The sequence below is a fragment of the Protopterus annectens genome, chromosome 12.part0 (genome assembly GCF_019279795.1).
Source record: "Protopterus annectens isolate FY-2018-M chromosome 12.part0, PAN1.0, whole genome shotgun sequence".
Classification (NCBI taxonomy): Eukaryota; Metazoa; Chordata; order Ceratodontiformes; family Protopteridae; genus Protopterus; species Protopterus annectens.
Genome location: NC_056746.1, coordinates 239,768,097 through 239,784,131, shown reverse-complemented (window position 1 = coordinate 239,784,131; position 16,035 = coordinate 239,768,097). Strand labels below are relative to the sequence as shown.

The 16,035-nt window shown below is 39.7% G+C and overlaps 1 protein-coding gene across 2 annotated transcripts in view; it reads left to right on the top strand.

The window, feature by feature from the left end:
• Positions 1–16,035, top strand: part of LOC122816479 (neuronal-specific septin-3-like) — a 1,898,421-nt gene that overhangs the window by 415,375 nt on the left and 1,467,011 nt on the right. For both annotated transcript variants that reach the window (XM_044089300.1, XM_044089301.1), the window contains exon 2: positions 8,484–9,905. In XM_044089300.1, the coding sequence (XP_043945235.1) occupies positions 8,484–9,905 (1,422 nt within the window). The remainder of the gene's footprint in view (positions 1–8,483; positions 9,906–16,035) is intronic.

Genomic DNA, 16,035 nt, shown 5'->3' with positions numbered 1-16,035 from the left:
TCCACACCCACCTTCTCCCTGCCTAAATTTGTGACCTCTGTACACTGCAACATTGACGCCCACCTTCTCTCTGCCTAACTTTGTCACCTCTGCAGTGTTAGCCTATTCCTCAGTGAAAATACATTTCTCTGCCATCTCATCCTTCTTATAAGTGAACCTCATTGGCTTTGGTGTTAATGGTAATGCATTTTCTCATGTGCGACTTCTTTCTAAGGCCTGGTAGAAGTCTAGTGGCTTCACCATGGGACTTATACTTCATGCTGGAAAAACTGAATCGTGAGTCCTTTAGAAATAGCTGCTACTACTCCTGTCAAATACTTGTCCTGGAAAACTGTTCTTTTAATGGCCATTTTCTCAGCCAGAATGATATATGAACTCCAGAACCTTTTTTGTTTTTTCTTAGTAATATTATTAGCTTGTGTACAAACCCTCCCTTTATGCTTAAAGTCATTATATAACTCGCTATAAATCAAACCAGTTACCAGCATTCTTCCTTAGCCCTCATAATAGTTGAGAAAGGATCTTGTACTCCTTGGATGTTCAGAAACAGCCAAAATACTACCTACATATAACGAAAGATTTGAGAAAAAATGCTGCTAGTAAAATGGGTAACTCAGTCACTAAATAGACCATTTCTGAACTGCTGATTATGTTACCTTCTGCTAGTTTGCCCATGGTAACACCCTGATGGCAGGTCAGGACCCACTCTGCCAGGCTAGCATTTGCTAGTAAAGCTTTTGATTGAGACATAGGCATAATGGCTATCCTGGACAAAATCATCTGGCCCTTTATCCATAGTTTCTGAAAACATTACAGGTTAGACTAGCAAATACTTTAAACATTACAGGATAGACTGCACTTACTTCCTCTATGCCTTACAGGTAGAACACCTTATCCAGGGGCAGGGTAGGCTTCACCATAACTATTTTTACAGGGCCTCCTGCAGTCAGGCCCAACTAAACTGCCAACCTCCCAGCAAGTTAACCAAGCTTTGGAATTATTTCCAAATGTTAATACTATAGCAATGGTCCACAGGAGGACAATAGTGCATTTATGTAAGGAATTTGTCATATAGTAGATGTTTGAACAGGATCACTGTTTCAGTATGTTTTCCCACCCTCATCTGAGCTTCTGCACTTGTGAGTAACCTAGGTCCGAGGTGGATAGGAGTTTGCCCCCCCACAAACCCACACACATGCACACTCCTCCAACTTGGTGCTTCCTTTGAGCATTCTATTCCTTTATAAGGTAATTTCTTAGCCATACCTGTCCTGAAATTGAGAAATGCATTTGATGGGGGAACAACAAACCTGTTCTGCTTTCTTGCATACCATTCTAGTCGTATGGGGCTTATTCAGAGGTGGCTTAGGGGTTTCCATGCCCATGGTTTATATACTTAAGAAAGAATTGAAGATGGTATGGACTGGCTCCTTCTTATACCACAAGCAGTCAGCTCACCTGGGATGGAAGGGTACAGATTTCTGGAAGCTGTGCTAGATGTAAGTCCTCACTTGTGGCTCAGTTTTCAAAGGTTACAACTGCAAGAGTGATCCTACTCAAACATGGGCTGTTATGCTATGTTTCTTACCCAACTGTATTTTTTAAATAATGAACAAGTAAAGTAAGTTTTTTGCAAGGGAAGGCTGTGCCCCCACTTCCTGGTTAAATTAATAATTTAACTCTAAGGCTACATTACCTTGAAGTACAGGATACAGTTTTGATAGAAAACCCAGAGTTCTCTTTGTGTGTGAATCAGTATGGCCCAAGAACAAGTATATGTAGTTACGAGGTAGCATTATAAGTTCATAGGTTCATAGGATGATACTAGGCTATTGGCCCAGAGGCTCATATAAATCTAGTCAAGAATTTCCCCCATGTTCCCATAAGGTCAGCAACTGTTTCTCTTGTCCAGCAGGGCACAAGTGGGATCCCAGGGGTGTATTTTCTGTTTCTCATCCAGTAATCCAGTTTCTTCTAAAAGATGGCTAGTGAGGTACTCTGCTTGACATGGAGAGTGAGTCTATTCCACAGATGAGAGAGTCTATGGGATACAAGTCTATCCCACCAACAAGTTCTATTAATGTCACAGACCAGGTTGAGGCCTTGCATGCTGGTTGCACAAGTGGAGTTTGACTTACAGATATGCAGCAGCTCCATCAAGGCTGGGTCTGAGATGGCCTTGTATGTCAGACACAGGTCACCTCTGAGCAGTCTGTACGAGACTATATAGAAGCACAGGATTTTTCACCTATATGTTTAGGATAGGTGTTTCAGACCCTGGATTTTCCTTTTCAGGAACCTCTGTGGTCACTCCAGCTGCTGCATGTGCTTAGCAAGATACATGCTGAAGAGGGGCATTGTATTCGATAATAGGTCTGATAAGGGAAGAGTACAGGGATATTATGACCTCCTTGTTCTTGGATGAAATAGTCTTACTTATGAGGTGGGCCATGTAGAATGTCTTCCATACAACAGAGGCAACGTGGTGTTCAAAAGTCAGGTTGCTATCAACCTGAGTACCCAAGTCCCTCATGACAGATTGCATGCTTAGTACATTGTTATTAATGTGACAATTAGTGGGGATGCAATTTTTCCCAGAGGGGATAATGATGCATTTCATGGTATTCAGTTTGAGGCTATGCTTCTGGCACCAGTCATTAGTCTGGGTAAGGCCCTCTTGGAGGATGTTCACATCACTAGGGGAATTTAAGACAGCACTCAACTTGCAGTCATCTGCAAACTTCATCAGCCATAGACCACTGGTTTTGGCTTGCATCTCAGAAAAGTATATCCCAAACAGTAGAAGCCCCAAGACCGAACCTTGGGGTATGCTGCTCCTTATGGGTCTACTACTAGAGGTAGTTTCTGCTATTTTGACCGAGTGGGCTCTATCAGTGAGGCAGTTACCTACCCATCTGGTAGCATATGGGTTGATTTCTAGCTGGTAGAGTTTATCTATTATGCCCAAGTGGGGAATAGTGTCAAAGCCTTTGGCTAGGTAAAGGTAGGCAGTGTACACCATCTTCTCCTCATCCATGGCTTTAGTGACTGTTTCGAAGAAATCAACCAAGTTTAGCAGGCATGATCTCCCTTTGACAAAACCAAACTGTGTGGGGCCAAGCATTTGGAGGTTGTCAATGTCCTTGTTTATAAGGTACATGATAATGTGTTCCATGGCCTTACAGATCAGGCTAATTAGGCTGATGGGCCTATAATTGCCTGAGTCAGTGGATGCTCCACCTTTGTGCAGAGAGATGACTGTGGCTGTTCTCCATTCAGCTGGGATGAAACTGGTGCTCAGGCTTTGGTTGAATAGAGTGCCTAATGGTTGTGAGATCTCATGCCTGAGTTCATGTAGGATGCAGCCAGGGATGTTGTCAGATCCCATGGAGGCTGTATTTTTTGCCTTTGAGAGGGTATTAAAGACCTGCTCCCTGGTAATGAGGGGAGGAGGGCAGGTCCCGGGGATATCCCAGTTTATTGATGGGGGGACAGGGGGATGAAGTTTTCACTGAACCTGTCTACCAGCAGGTTGGCTATACTTATGGCGTTTATGTATGTGATGTTCTTCACCACCAGTTCAGAACAGATTTGGGTGTTACCTTTGAGACTGTGGACGTATGTGAAGAAGGCTTTGTGACTGTCCTTAGTGGATGGAGCCAATTTGGACTCAAAGTTAGCTTTAGAGGATTTCACCTGTGACCTTATTTCCTTGCTCAGACAAAGGAGAGATTGCTTCCAACTTGGCACCTGCTTCTTCTTGGTGCTGGAGAGCAATTTTCCCTTTTATTATAAAGCTTGTTTAATGCTGCTGTCCACCAGACAATTTTACTTTTCCTTGTGGAAGACGATTTGGTCCTGTCAGGTATTCCTGAATACATGAAGCTATGTAGGTGTTCATATAGGTTTTTGATGTAGGCTTGGACATTAGTGCTAGTTCCATCTGAAGGGACAGTGGCTGTAAAGTTGCTCATTCATCTGCTCTCAGGAGATTGTAGCCAGCTTTGGAAACGTTTTTTTTGTTTGACCCTGGCAAGGGGAGGGGGGTCAGGAAAGAAGGTGACCTCAAAAGTGATCACTTTATGGTTGGATCTTACCAAGGAGGATGACACTGTAGGTGTGCCACAGTGGCTACTCATGTTGATTAGTACGAGGTTCAGAATAATTTCACCTGTCGTGGGAGAATTGACCAGCTGGTCCAATGCAATGGCATTGATGAAGTTGAGAAATCTCTGGGCATTCGTGTTTGGGCTAGAATAGGTCTTCCACTCTATGGTTGGGTAGTTAAAATTGCCTAGAATCAGGCTAAAGGGTTGAATCTTGATGGATTGCAGTAAGTCCAGATAGGTAGAGTGGGCATCCTGAGTCATGGATGGGGGACTGTGACTAGCTGTGATTTGAATAGATGTTTTGTCAACAGTTAACTGCACTTGGAGCATATCCTGTGCGTCATACTATTTGACCAGCCTGAAGGTATGTACATCTTTGATAAATTTTGAAACTCCACCTCCTTTGGCTTTGTTGCCCTCCATTTGAGGTCTGAAAGTATGGCAGGATGAGTAACCTGGTAAGGCTGGGGTGCTGTCCATAGCTTTGAACCAGGATTCAGTGACTGCACAAATGTCAGCATCCTCCAGCGTGAGGAATGCTTGCAATGAGTGCAGTTTCATGCTAAGACTCCTAACATTTAGCAGCATGACCTTTAAATTTTGTCTAGAAGAATTTTTCACATTGGCAATTTTGCCCTCATGACTTTGCCTAAGAAAGGCACTATGTGGGAGCAAGAGCCTTTGCCAGAGGCCTGAAGCCCAGGGGAAACAGATGAAGGCCATCTCTAGCAAAGCATTGTGGTCTGTCAGTCATGTCCTCCCAAGCTGTCGGGTATAGGAGACCCCTGGAATGACACCAGAAACTAAGCCAATTGTTAAAGTCAATCATTTTCTGTTTGTATTGAGGCATCATTCTGGGTGACGGTAGGATGCTGCTTAAGGCTAGAGACATACCTGCCTGGGACACACATTCAGCGAGCTCAATCATGTCTGTCTTCATATAGTCCAGAGAGGTACATCTCAAGTCATTCACAGCAACATGGACTATGTAACAGTCATAACACTACCTGTTGTTGAGAGACCTGAATGTGTGTGTGTGATATGGCAGATTCTACCACCTGACAAGCAACGTACTGTGACTTTCTCCTTGCCTAGCCTGGTGAGGGGCACATCTATGTGTCTCACAATAAGAGTTTCCTATGACTAGTGTGTTGGGTTTGTAGCTGGGCCTTGGAGGCTGTGAGACACAGGCATGTGTGCTATGAGTGGTGCTTGGTGCTGTGGGTTGTGATGTGCATGAGTGTTTTTGCCTCAGAGGTCTCTTTTGTTTAGGTATGTTTTTGTTGAGAACCTCCGCAAATGTAGGAGTGTGTTGTACTGGTGTGGGGGGTGTTAGAGGTGTGGTGTTTGCAGTGTTTGTGCAGACAGCCTTCTCAGTACCAGATGTACTGAGTTGTGATTGAGACAGAAAGTATTCTAGGTTCGTAATGTAATTGCATCTCTCACATATTGAGTTCCTAGGTGGTAGTAGTAGAGGGCTGTCCATGTACATGAGGCAGTTGCTACACTGTCTCCAGATGCCCATATCAACCAGACTAGCAGGAGAAACCATAGGAAATTATCCATCCATGGTTGTCAGAATCTGTGGAAGAGACATCAGGGATAGTAGAATGGCTACTATCTGAGGAGAGTACCTATAAGTGTGAGTAGGGCTGGATAAAATCAATACACTAGCTGCAAAGGAGGGCCTCACTTACACAGGAGTGCTGATAATGGAAAGAATGCAGCTGAGATACCTCACAAAGGGTTAAAACAGCTCAGCAGTGGTGCTCAATGAGCTAACAAACACAAACTCATGCAAATGTGGGGTTTAAATACCACAAAAACAAAAGTAAAATATTAACACTGGAATTGACCGATCGACCCTTGTCCCTGAGCTCTGAGCTAAACATCCTATGCAAGACCATTTCCAACCAGTTCACTTACTCCCACTAAGTGAAGGCAGGACACAGCAACAAAAGATGGCATAGCAGAAAACACAGGAATCACACAAACAGATCTGGATACAGCAAAACCTGTAACCAGAATATGCTAAAGATATTTAAACTCTGTTTAGGTCGATTTAACACAGGAGAACAGATGCACACTTAAATATAACAGTAGCAAACAAGAGCAAATTGATTTAAACAAATTAACCAATTAACTAATAAAAAAGCTCAAACTGAGCCCTGTTCCAGCAACCTTCAATCAGGCGAGTTCTTACTGCACACTCCTGCCACAAGGATGCCAGGGAACCCTCTCCAACAAAAGATGGCCTGGTTTAGTGCTCAAATTATACAAACAGAGCTAGATTCAGCAGGTCTGAATCTAGTCTATGCTTCAGCAAACAAGATGCACCAATTTCAGAAAAAAAATAGTTCAAATAAGCAGGCACAATACGCCTTCAACCAGCAATCCCCAGCTCAGGACGGCAGAATCTACTCTCTCCTCCCACAAAAGTGTAGATCACAAACCTTATTAATGTAAAATAACTGGCCTGAGGCCCAAGTGCTTAAACCAAAATGCTTAGAATAACAGTTGCAATTTAATCAGGCTACTAACAAACAGTAATAAATGCAGCAGAATAAATGCAAATGAATAGTCTTAAGAACAAGCAGCAAAAGCAAAATGAAGTAATAAGGTAGGAAGAAACACAAATACAGTAAAAGCAGCAGAATAAAGTGCATTTTTTCTTTTTAGGTTAGTGGGAAGGGAGGAAACAGAAGATAATAAGATAATGTAAGGTTGAGAAACTAAGGGGATGGGCCATCCCAAATTATCTCTCTGTACTCAGTAGAATGAGTTGAATGGGACTGGGAGTAGTGTCCAAAATGAGATTTATAGTAAGGGTAGGCAATTCAAAAGCCACCAAATTTAAAAACACAAGAATTGGGTGGGTAGAATGGAAAAAATGCAGCCAGAGATCAGCAACATTCAGAGTAAGCAGGCCAAACACTAAATAGAGATATTTCTAAATAAAAGAGCAATGCTTTTCCTCAGCTCCTCCCACTAATTAACTGATGTTATTCACTGTTTGCAAAGAAATTCTTTGCAAACATTTTAACTGACCCTAGCCAAGAACTCTTAAAACTTCAACAGAATAGAAAACTTAAAAAAAAACAAATGTAATGAATAAGATACAAAACAGAAGTGATAAACATTAAATACAAAGTTTCAATTCAAATTAAAATGCAGCCAGAGATCAGCAATATTCAGAGCAAGCAGGCCAAACAAAGACTTCCAGTTATCTAGCATTTATATCATGTTATCGAAAGATGAAAATAGCAAATGCTATTTCATCGGCCCCAAAACATCTAAACATGAAAATATCGAACATTCAGAACAGCAAATTTTTTCCCATGGAAAAAATCTGCTGCTCCGAAACGCATACACACAACACAAGCACATCAAACAAACAACAACCACACACATACACTTAAATTCCTACATCTAACGCTACACTAAACTAAACATACACTACTATATACCCACTTACCTTAACCCAAACCTAACCCTAAGGTCCGTCACTATCGCACTCTCACCTAACCCGCGCCCTAACCCTAACTCAGTTAAACCACCCCTAACCCTAAAGTCTGTCACTATCGCACACGCGCCTAACCCGAGCCCTAGCCCTAACTCACTTAACCCGCCCCTAACCCTAATGTATAAACAATCGCACACTTACCTGAACCCAACCCGTAACTTTCCACCACAGCGCTAAGAATAGTGAAGCCACAGAAACGGCCAACCGAATTCTTTCCTGAGGAAAGAATTTGCTGTTCTGCAGCTTCACTATTCTTAGCATTTGCTGAATAGTGTTCGATATCAGAACATTCGAAGTTTTAATACTTCAATGTTCTGATATAGACCTGTTATCTATAGTTAGATTTGTAGTATAGTTACAAGGGTTGTAATGAGGCCAAGCCTCCCTGTGAACATTTCTTTAGTAATTTAGCGTTATAGGTCATTTGTTGTAATGTTCTTTCTTAATCAAACATATTGTTTCAGCAACAGAAGGATTTGTAGCTTTCAGTTTATTTCTTTAAATGGATTTAAATGGATAACTGCTAAATGAAGTAGCATGTCACATGAAGTTTCAAATTTTGATTACATATGGGTTGAGCATTCTACTTGTATGCATGTTTCATTCTAGTTTGCTTTTTTCATAGACTATAACATGAGCATAACAATGCCAAACAGCAATTCAGTCTAAAGTGAAATGGCTGAAGCATAAAACCAGGTCCTTTTTAGGGGGGAGTACGGGTGGAACAAAGCCATCCCATGCCTTCTTGCAGACTTTAATGTTTTCTTTGCCTATTTGCAGCTTAAACTGGATAAAAGGTATATATGTATATATATATATATACATCATTTGTACTTTTCTTTCTTTTGTAGCACTGAAAAGATCATTTGATGTTGAAGATGTGGATGAAATACCATCATTTTCAACAACATCCCCACTTAATTCTCCATTCAGCTCTGACCCTTCCAGCAATATTCCAGATAAGAGAAGTGAAACTTACATAACACCCATTAGTGGGCAGCCACCATACCAATCACGGGTCACTTTCAGCTCTAACACTAGTCCATTACAGTCTCCTGTCATGAAACCGAAAATTAGTAGCAGCTTATCTTTCAACCGAGGTATTACAAAAATGGCTAGAACTAATGGAAATGCTGGGATTGGCTTAAACAGAGTCTCTTCTTTCCAGAGCAGGATTAACCCTAATGGATTCTTGTCATCATGTCCCACTAGTGACAGTGACAGCCTTCACAGCTCGACATCAAGCCTGGAGTATCAGGCAACCAACAGGCTCGCTTTTTTACCAATATCCCCTGAGATTACAATGAGTCAAGCAGCCTCTGGCATTAAAATCAGCAACATTTCAAACCCTGTTTTAAAGAAATTTTCTTCTCATGGAAACATGCTGTATTCTGATAATGGCCAGTCATTACGACTCACAGAAAATTCAACTATGAATCACATATCTTTGCCTTCCTTGGATCTTCATATTGCTGAAGACAACAGTAAGGAGGTAATTTCTTTCTCAAACACAACATCCCAGCCTTCTCCAACCTGGAATTCAGCTTCATCTGTTCATTATCAAGAAGTCATTGCTCCAATTCAAGTTCCAAATTCCAAGATCCTAGAAAAGGAGGCATCATTTTTCTCCCCTGAGAATATCTGTCTTTCATTTCTAAATTCAAAATCAAGACAAGAGCAACCTTCAATGAAGCTCAATAAATTTCCTCTGAATCTTGACAGCCTGGAAACTAAAGTCCATGATAATTCAGTTCTAGTGGATTCTGCTCCAAAACCATTTCCCCGGTCTCAGTTGAAACTAAACATGTCCTCTGGTTCAGAGTATGCCACAGATGCTGCCTTGGCTACGAACAGAGATCCACTGCAGCCCGCCTCCCCTGTAAGAGCACCACCATGTAATAAATTTGCATCATCTCTTACTAATGAAAATACTGATCCGCCCTCTGTTGCACAAACACCCCATCTTAAACTGGTAGCTCAGCCTCAGCTGGTTCAGATGACATCTCCTGGATATTCTTCAACTGTTCCGGTGAACGCCAGTCAAAACCTTAAGGGTAACAATAAAGATTCATGGACTTCCTTCCCAAGAGAACATACCGAAGCAGTAGTGCAAACAGGTGCTTCTTTTTCACATTTAGAAAGTCCTGGACATAGATTCCAAAGCCAAAATTTCACTCAGAGTCAAACTGACATTGTCTATAATGAAAAGCTGGGGACTTCAGAGAATGCGTATCCTCATAGGCAGATGGAGATTCATGCAACTAATCGGCAAGGTAAGGAGCTGCCATTGGTTTTCTATATCAAAAATACTTTTTTTAAAATGCATGTAGTGCTGCTGTTATTACTGCTGTATCATAACATTTTGTTATTCTGATTTCAGATTTTCAGGTGTGTTGTAGTTAGAGGTAAACTACTCCTAGGTCATAGGTAATTGTATAACAGAAATAGGTTAATGATAACAGGAATCTGTAGATACAACCAGTTGCAGAATAGTGTGTATCTAGGTGAAACTTGCAACCACCGTTTGTAAATGTTCAGTTACAAAATGGGACTGAAGGGTAATTCCTTCTGTGCAAGTACATATATCAGCTATGTGTGCACATGAAGTGCATAGTTAATATGATTAGAAAAAAGAAAAAAGAGCTGGACAGAATACTTGTAGTTGTTCTGCGTGTGTTTTTCAGTGCACTGTACTTTGTAGCATAGTCCCTGCACTAATCTCTTACCATTGTCTTAAAAAGGACAAACATATTTTTCTTGCTTATTACACAACATTTGAAGATTTCCACATATTATTTTAATTTTATTTTTTTTTTATTTTCTTTTATTTATTGTGCTGGGTTAGCACCATTAATGTGTTGCTAAAATGATGGACTAAGTAAAGCATGTATTCAAGTCACCAAAGCAGAGAGTTCTTTGCTGACAGCAATTAACTCCTTATAATTTTGACCATCAAATCTATTGCAGAAGCATGTATTATGACAGCATATTAGAGAAGCTTGCTTCATCTGTGAGTATTAAAAATTAAAAATGCAAAGTCCTTGGCACTAAACTACAAACCTAATGGTTTCTCCCACAAAATCAAGGGAAACCTGACTAAATCAGTGTCAGTAATGTTATAAAATGTTAACATGTCAGCATGCCCCTGACCTGTGGTGATGGACAGAAGTGGCTGGAGTTCACAAAGTCTGTGGGGTCATTTGAATGCATATAATGTTAGACCCATCAGCCTAACCAGTAGTCTACTTAAAATCATGCAAAGGGTCATAACGCAGCTTATCCAAAATGACACATGATAAATATTTCTTTTATATACTAAACAGTGTGGATTTGTTAAAGGAAAACTCTACTCTCCACTGTTTTTAATCTCATCCCAGAGGTTTTTTTAGGAACTTAGATGTTGTGTAGTTCTCAGAATATGTTTAGCACCTTTCAGTTTCTTTTCATTGCCACTTTTTTCCCTGCCACATATCAAGACGTTCTGAGCATTTTTTTCCATATTCAAATCTTACTTTGTTTTATATGATTCTGTCAGTGTGGTTTGCTATTTTATTTTTAATTTAGTGACTTTTGGTTTTACGTTTATTCAATATTTTATTCAGTGTTAAGAAGTGTTATTAAGAAACATTCAGCTTGCCGAACAATTGACTGACCTACTGCTAAATTCATCTGCCTGTGGATGGCTGTGTTATAGCCAGAGTGTTCAAGGCTAGGTAAATTTTAACCAAATACCCCTTTGAGGGATGCAAGCCTATTTCTCATGTGCAGTGAGCCAAAGTGCTATAGTAGTGGTCTGTAATACCATGCTTAGTCACACGACTGCTGCAATTCACTGTCTTAACATTGTCAGTAATGTGGTTTGCATGCTGAAGGTTTTTTTTTTCTTCTATATGCTTTTGCACCCCCTCATCCCTGCTAACCATTAAACTTTCCACAGCTGGACCTGTGCCCATTCATTCTCTATTGGTAAGAGAAATTCCTTGTCAACTAGGGTGTGTGTCGTCCAAGGGGGAGCTATCATCTTTAACCTAAAAGTAGAGTTGCTTATGTCCTAGCCAGCATCTCAACAATGATATTTTTTACTTAGTTTCAACCTCCTCTTGGTATAAAGACACGTGACCCATATCACTGCAGTGCCCAACCCCCCGTGCAAGTAAATAGTTCAGTGCACTTGTTCAGTGAAGGCTACCACCCATTAGTGGTTTGGTGAACCATGTACATGTGTCCAGGTTGTGGGCCCACTCCCTTCCTTCAAAGTGTTGATTTAAGCTATGACTGTCTCTGTACCCCCCTTTCTGCCCAAGATGTGCACACCTATCAGAGATGAAGGATTTCATGGAGTTGGATTCTCAGTCAGTTTGGGAAACTTGTTCAGATGGCAAAGAATCATAAACTACAGAGAAGAAGAAGAAATACACATTATTATGGAAGGCTGTATGGAAGGGTGTGGTCAATAAGCAGGCAGCCTGCAGAGTAACATCTGATGGCTAAGAGGAACAGTCAAATGGAGCAGCTACTAGTGAGCCATAACATTTGTTTCATTTTAGCAGCTGATGGTGTGAATGCCATAAGGTACTGTTAACTTTGCATTTTTTTATCAGCTGCTATCATATGAACAAAACATTTAATAACTTCTGAATTTGTAAGGAGCTCTGAATAAGAACTGACAGACCAGAGTGGAGTGGCCAAACAATTTTTTATGGCCAATCTAACACCAAATGGGATAGGTTAGTGCTACCTATGAATCTGTGAACTTATAAGTAATAAAATAAAAAGCAGTGAATAATCCACAAACCTTTTTAATGTTACACATAATATACCTATGTATTTATCTGATCCAGTACTGGAACTATTTTGGTGGTCTGAAACCAGCTTTGTTAGTTGGCAAGAAAAAATAGTAAAAATAAAAAACAGAGTCAGCAAGCTGTGTCCTGGTGAAATGATTTATTATTAAACAGCAACAGAAACAGACCGGTTTCGGCTGGCAATACACACACAGCCTTCCTCAGTGTAATGAAAACAAGTCAAATGCTGTTGTTTAAAATGTCACAGAAGAAACATGATTGGTTAGCCTAAAATTGCTCATTGAGCCCTGGTGGGAATAAACCCCCTAACTTAATAATCCAGTTTTTCTCCTTAGAGTTTAGTAAAGAGTGCAAACCCGTTTTATTCAGCTTTTTGCCCTTTATAATATCAATTACAGTAAAAGAAAACTTTGCAGTGGGATGTATGGTGTGATGTTTATACAATGCGTTTTGTTGTGTATGATATTAATTTTTTTGCTAACTGTAGCTCTGACTGGGTCATCTACTTGGCCACATGTTTTTGTGGGTCATTTTATGTAGGACAAACTTCACGTCCATTGAGACTCAGGATTTCTGAACACATTAGCAATATTAAAAAATGTAAGGTCCAAAATGCATTGTATAAACATCACACCATATATCCCACTGCAAAGTTTTCTTTTACTGTAATTGATATTATAAAGGGCAAAAAGCTGAATAAAACGGGTTTGCACTCTTTACTAAACTCTAAGGAGAAAAATTGGATTATTAAGTTAGGGGGTTTATTCCCACCAGGGCTCAATGAGCAATTTTAGGCTAACCAATCATGTTTCTTCTGTGACATTTTAAACAACAGCATTTGACTTGTTTTCATTACACTGAGGAAGGCTGCGTGTGTATTGCCAGCCGAAACCGGTCTGTTTCTGTTGCTGTTTAATAATAAATCATTTCACCAGGACACAGCTTGCTGGCTCTGTTTTTTATTTTTACTTCCATTGGTACATTTGGGGCCGTGCATTGCACTCGCGCAGGAAGTACTTGAATCTTGTTGCACAAAGAAAAAAATAGCCCATGACTTAGAATATGAAGTATGGATTCTGCAGCTTCCAGAGCTGATCTTCACCTACAACTTTATATCATGAGACAGTGTTATTGAAACTGACAAAAGGTTAGAAACCACAACAGAAAAACAGTTTTTCCAACAAGATAATTATTTGAGAAATATAAGTTATAGTGCAATAGTACATAAGCTGATAAATAGTCTCATTTTTGACCAATTAAATGTTTATATTTTAATGTGTATATATATATATGTATATATATATATATATATATATATATATATATATATATATATATATATATATATATATATACATAAAATGTTTAACTACAAAATCAAGCACAGTAACAAGCCTACAGGTGGCTGTCATTTGCCTTTACTAGCTCTCTGACATGACAGAGTCACAACAGAAAAATGATGATTACTTTCATGCCCTGCAAGTGTGTGGGTTAAGAAGGATAGATACATAAAGACAATTACAGTGTTTGATAAAAAAGATTAAGTGTATTGCCATTTCATAATTGTAGTCACATTGAACTAGATTTTTAAAGTAATATGTTCAGCACATATTCATATTGCTATGAAGTGTCTTTTACTAGTTTAATTTCTCCAAGTCTTTTGTGTTTCTAATACCATGACAGGAAGTGACCCCAATCCTAAGTTAAAATATGATTAAAATATGTAAACCTTGTTTTATTTCAGTCTTTGATGTTAGCCAAAAGTGCTCTTCACAGCACCTGCAGTTTGCCCAGAAATGATTCCGTCTTAATTTGTACAGAGTTGCATGTATCAGCAACATATCTAAATGCAATTGTAAATTCTTTTTGATGAGACCCCCTACTACCATTGGAATTGTGTGGGTATCCTTCTTCCACACTTCCCTTGTTTCTGCCTGCATATCCTGGTATTTTATGACTTTGTGTGTGTCTCTCTCGCTCTGTATGTAAGACACTGTAATCACTGGGTGTAACAATTTCAATTATTAGTGCTACTTGTCTTCTTTTTATGGACTACTATATCTTGTTTTCTCATGTCTATTTTTGAACTGTTAGTAATGGGTGATATCATATAAACTTCATCATTCTCTGTAATGCTTTGTGGTTCATATTTCCAATGCTCTCCTCAGCTACTTCAATATTGTAATGCTTGCACAATCCCTAATTTTTATTTTATTTATTTATTTTATTTTATTTTACATTTGTTGACCGGGCTAGTCTAGCTGGAGATATTTCCATTTTCAGTAGAGGCCCGGGGAGAAAAGCTCCACATACTTAATAATAATATAGAAAAAAAAAGCAATAAGAGGCAATGCCACATACATTAGGAAGGAATTAACGTAACATTTTAAAGTAAACCATCGGGTAAAAAATGTGGAAGATAACATTTACATAACATTTGTTGGCAGAGTAGTAATGTAAAGGAAGAGAGAGAAGATAGGTTACAGGCTAATAGTAGAATATTAGTCAGGGTTACAGCAAGGGCATAACCATTGAAGTTTTAGGTGATTTTTAAGATTAAGTTTGAAGAGGGGAAAAGAGGAAATAGAGGTTAGGTTGGGTGGCAGCATGTTCCATTGCTTACCTGTGGTGGTGGAGAACAAGGAGTCACCAGCTAAGTTGTTAGATTTGGGTATATAAGCTAGGAGTTTATTAGAGGAGCGTAGGGAATGAAGATTATTATAGGGTGTTATAAGATTGTTTAGTGTAGGTGTGTTGTTAGGAAGGTAGAAGATTTTGTGAGCAGTTGTTAGTTGAGAGAGTAGCAGCGCATTTTGCAGTTCAAGCCAGTCTAGCTGATGTAGGTTAATGCAGTGATGGGTTCTGTAGGGCTTACCAGTTACAAACTTTGCAATACTGTTGTAGGCTTTGGTAAGTTTGTTGAGATTGTTTTGCTTTAAATTGGTGTAAATGGGAGAAGCATAGAGGAGAGTAGAGAGTAAATGAGAGTGGGCAACGGTAGTTCTTGCTTTTGGGGTGAGGAAGGGTCTTATCCTATACAAGGAGCCTAATTTTCTGTTAACGGACTTAATGGTGTTATTAATATGATTGTCAAAAGTGAGTTTATTGTCTATTGTAACTCCTAATAACTTACAGGTCAGATCAGGTGATATAAGGGTTCCATTACTAGCTAGGATGGAGAAGTGTATGGGAGGGTCTTGTTGTTAGGAGTAATCAGAAGTAATTTGTTTTTGGCATTCAAGAGTAAGCACCGGTTTTGGAACCATGTTTCTACTATGGAGAAGACAGTTTGGCTTAGAGATTTCAGCTCAGGAAGAGACTTTGCAGAACAGATGATAGTAGAATCATCAGCATACTGTATGCAGGTGGATTGAGGAATAGCTACATGAAGATCATTTATGAACAGAGAGAAGAGAAGGGGTCCTAGAATAGAGCCTTGAGGAACTCCTAGTAAAACAGGGAGATATGAAGACAAGTGATTTTGCCACAAAACAGCTTGTTTTCGGTTGCTGAGGTAAGACTTGAACCAAAGGATAGAATTAGAATCCAGAGAGAGGGATTGTAGGGTATTTATAAGTAGGGAGTGATTGACCATATC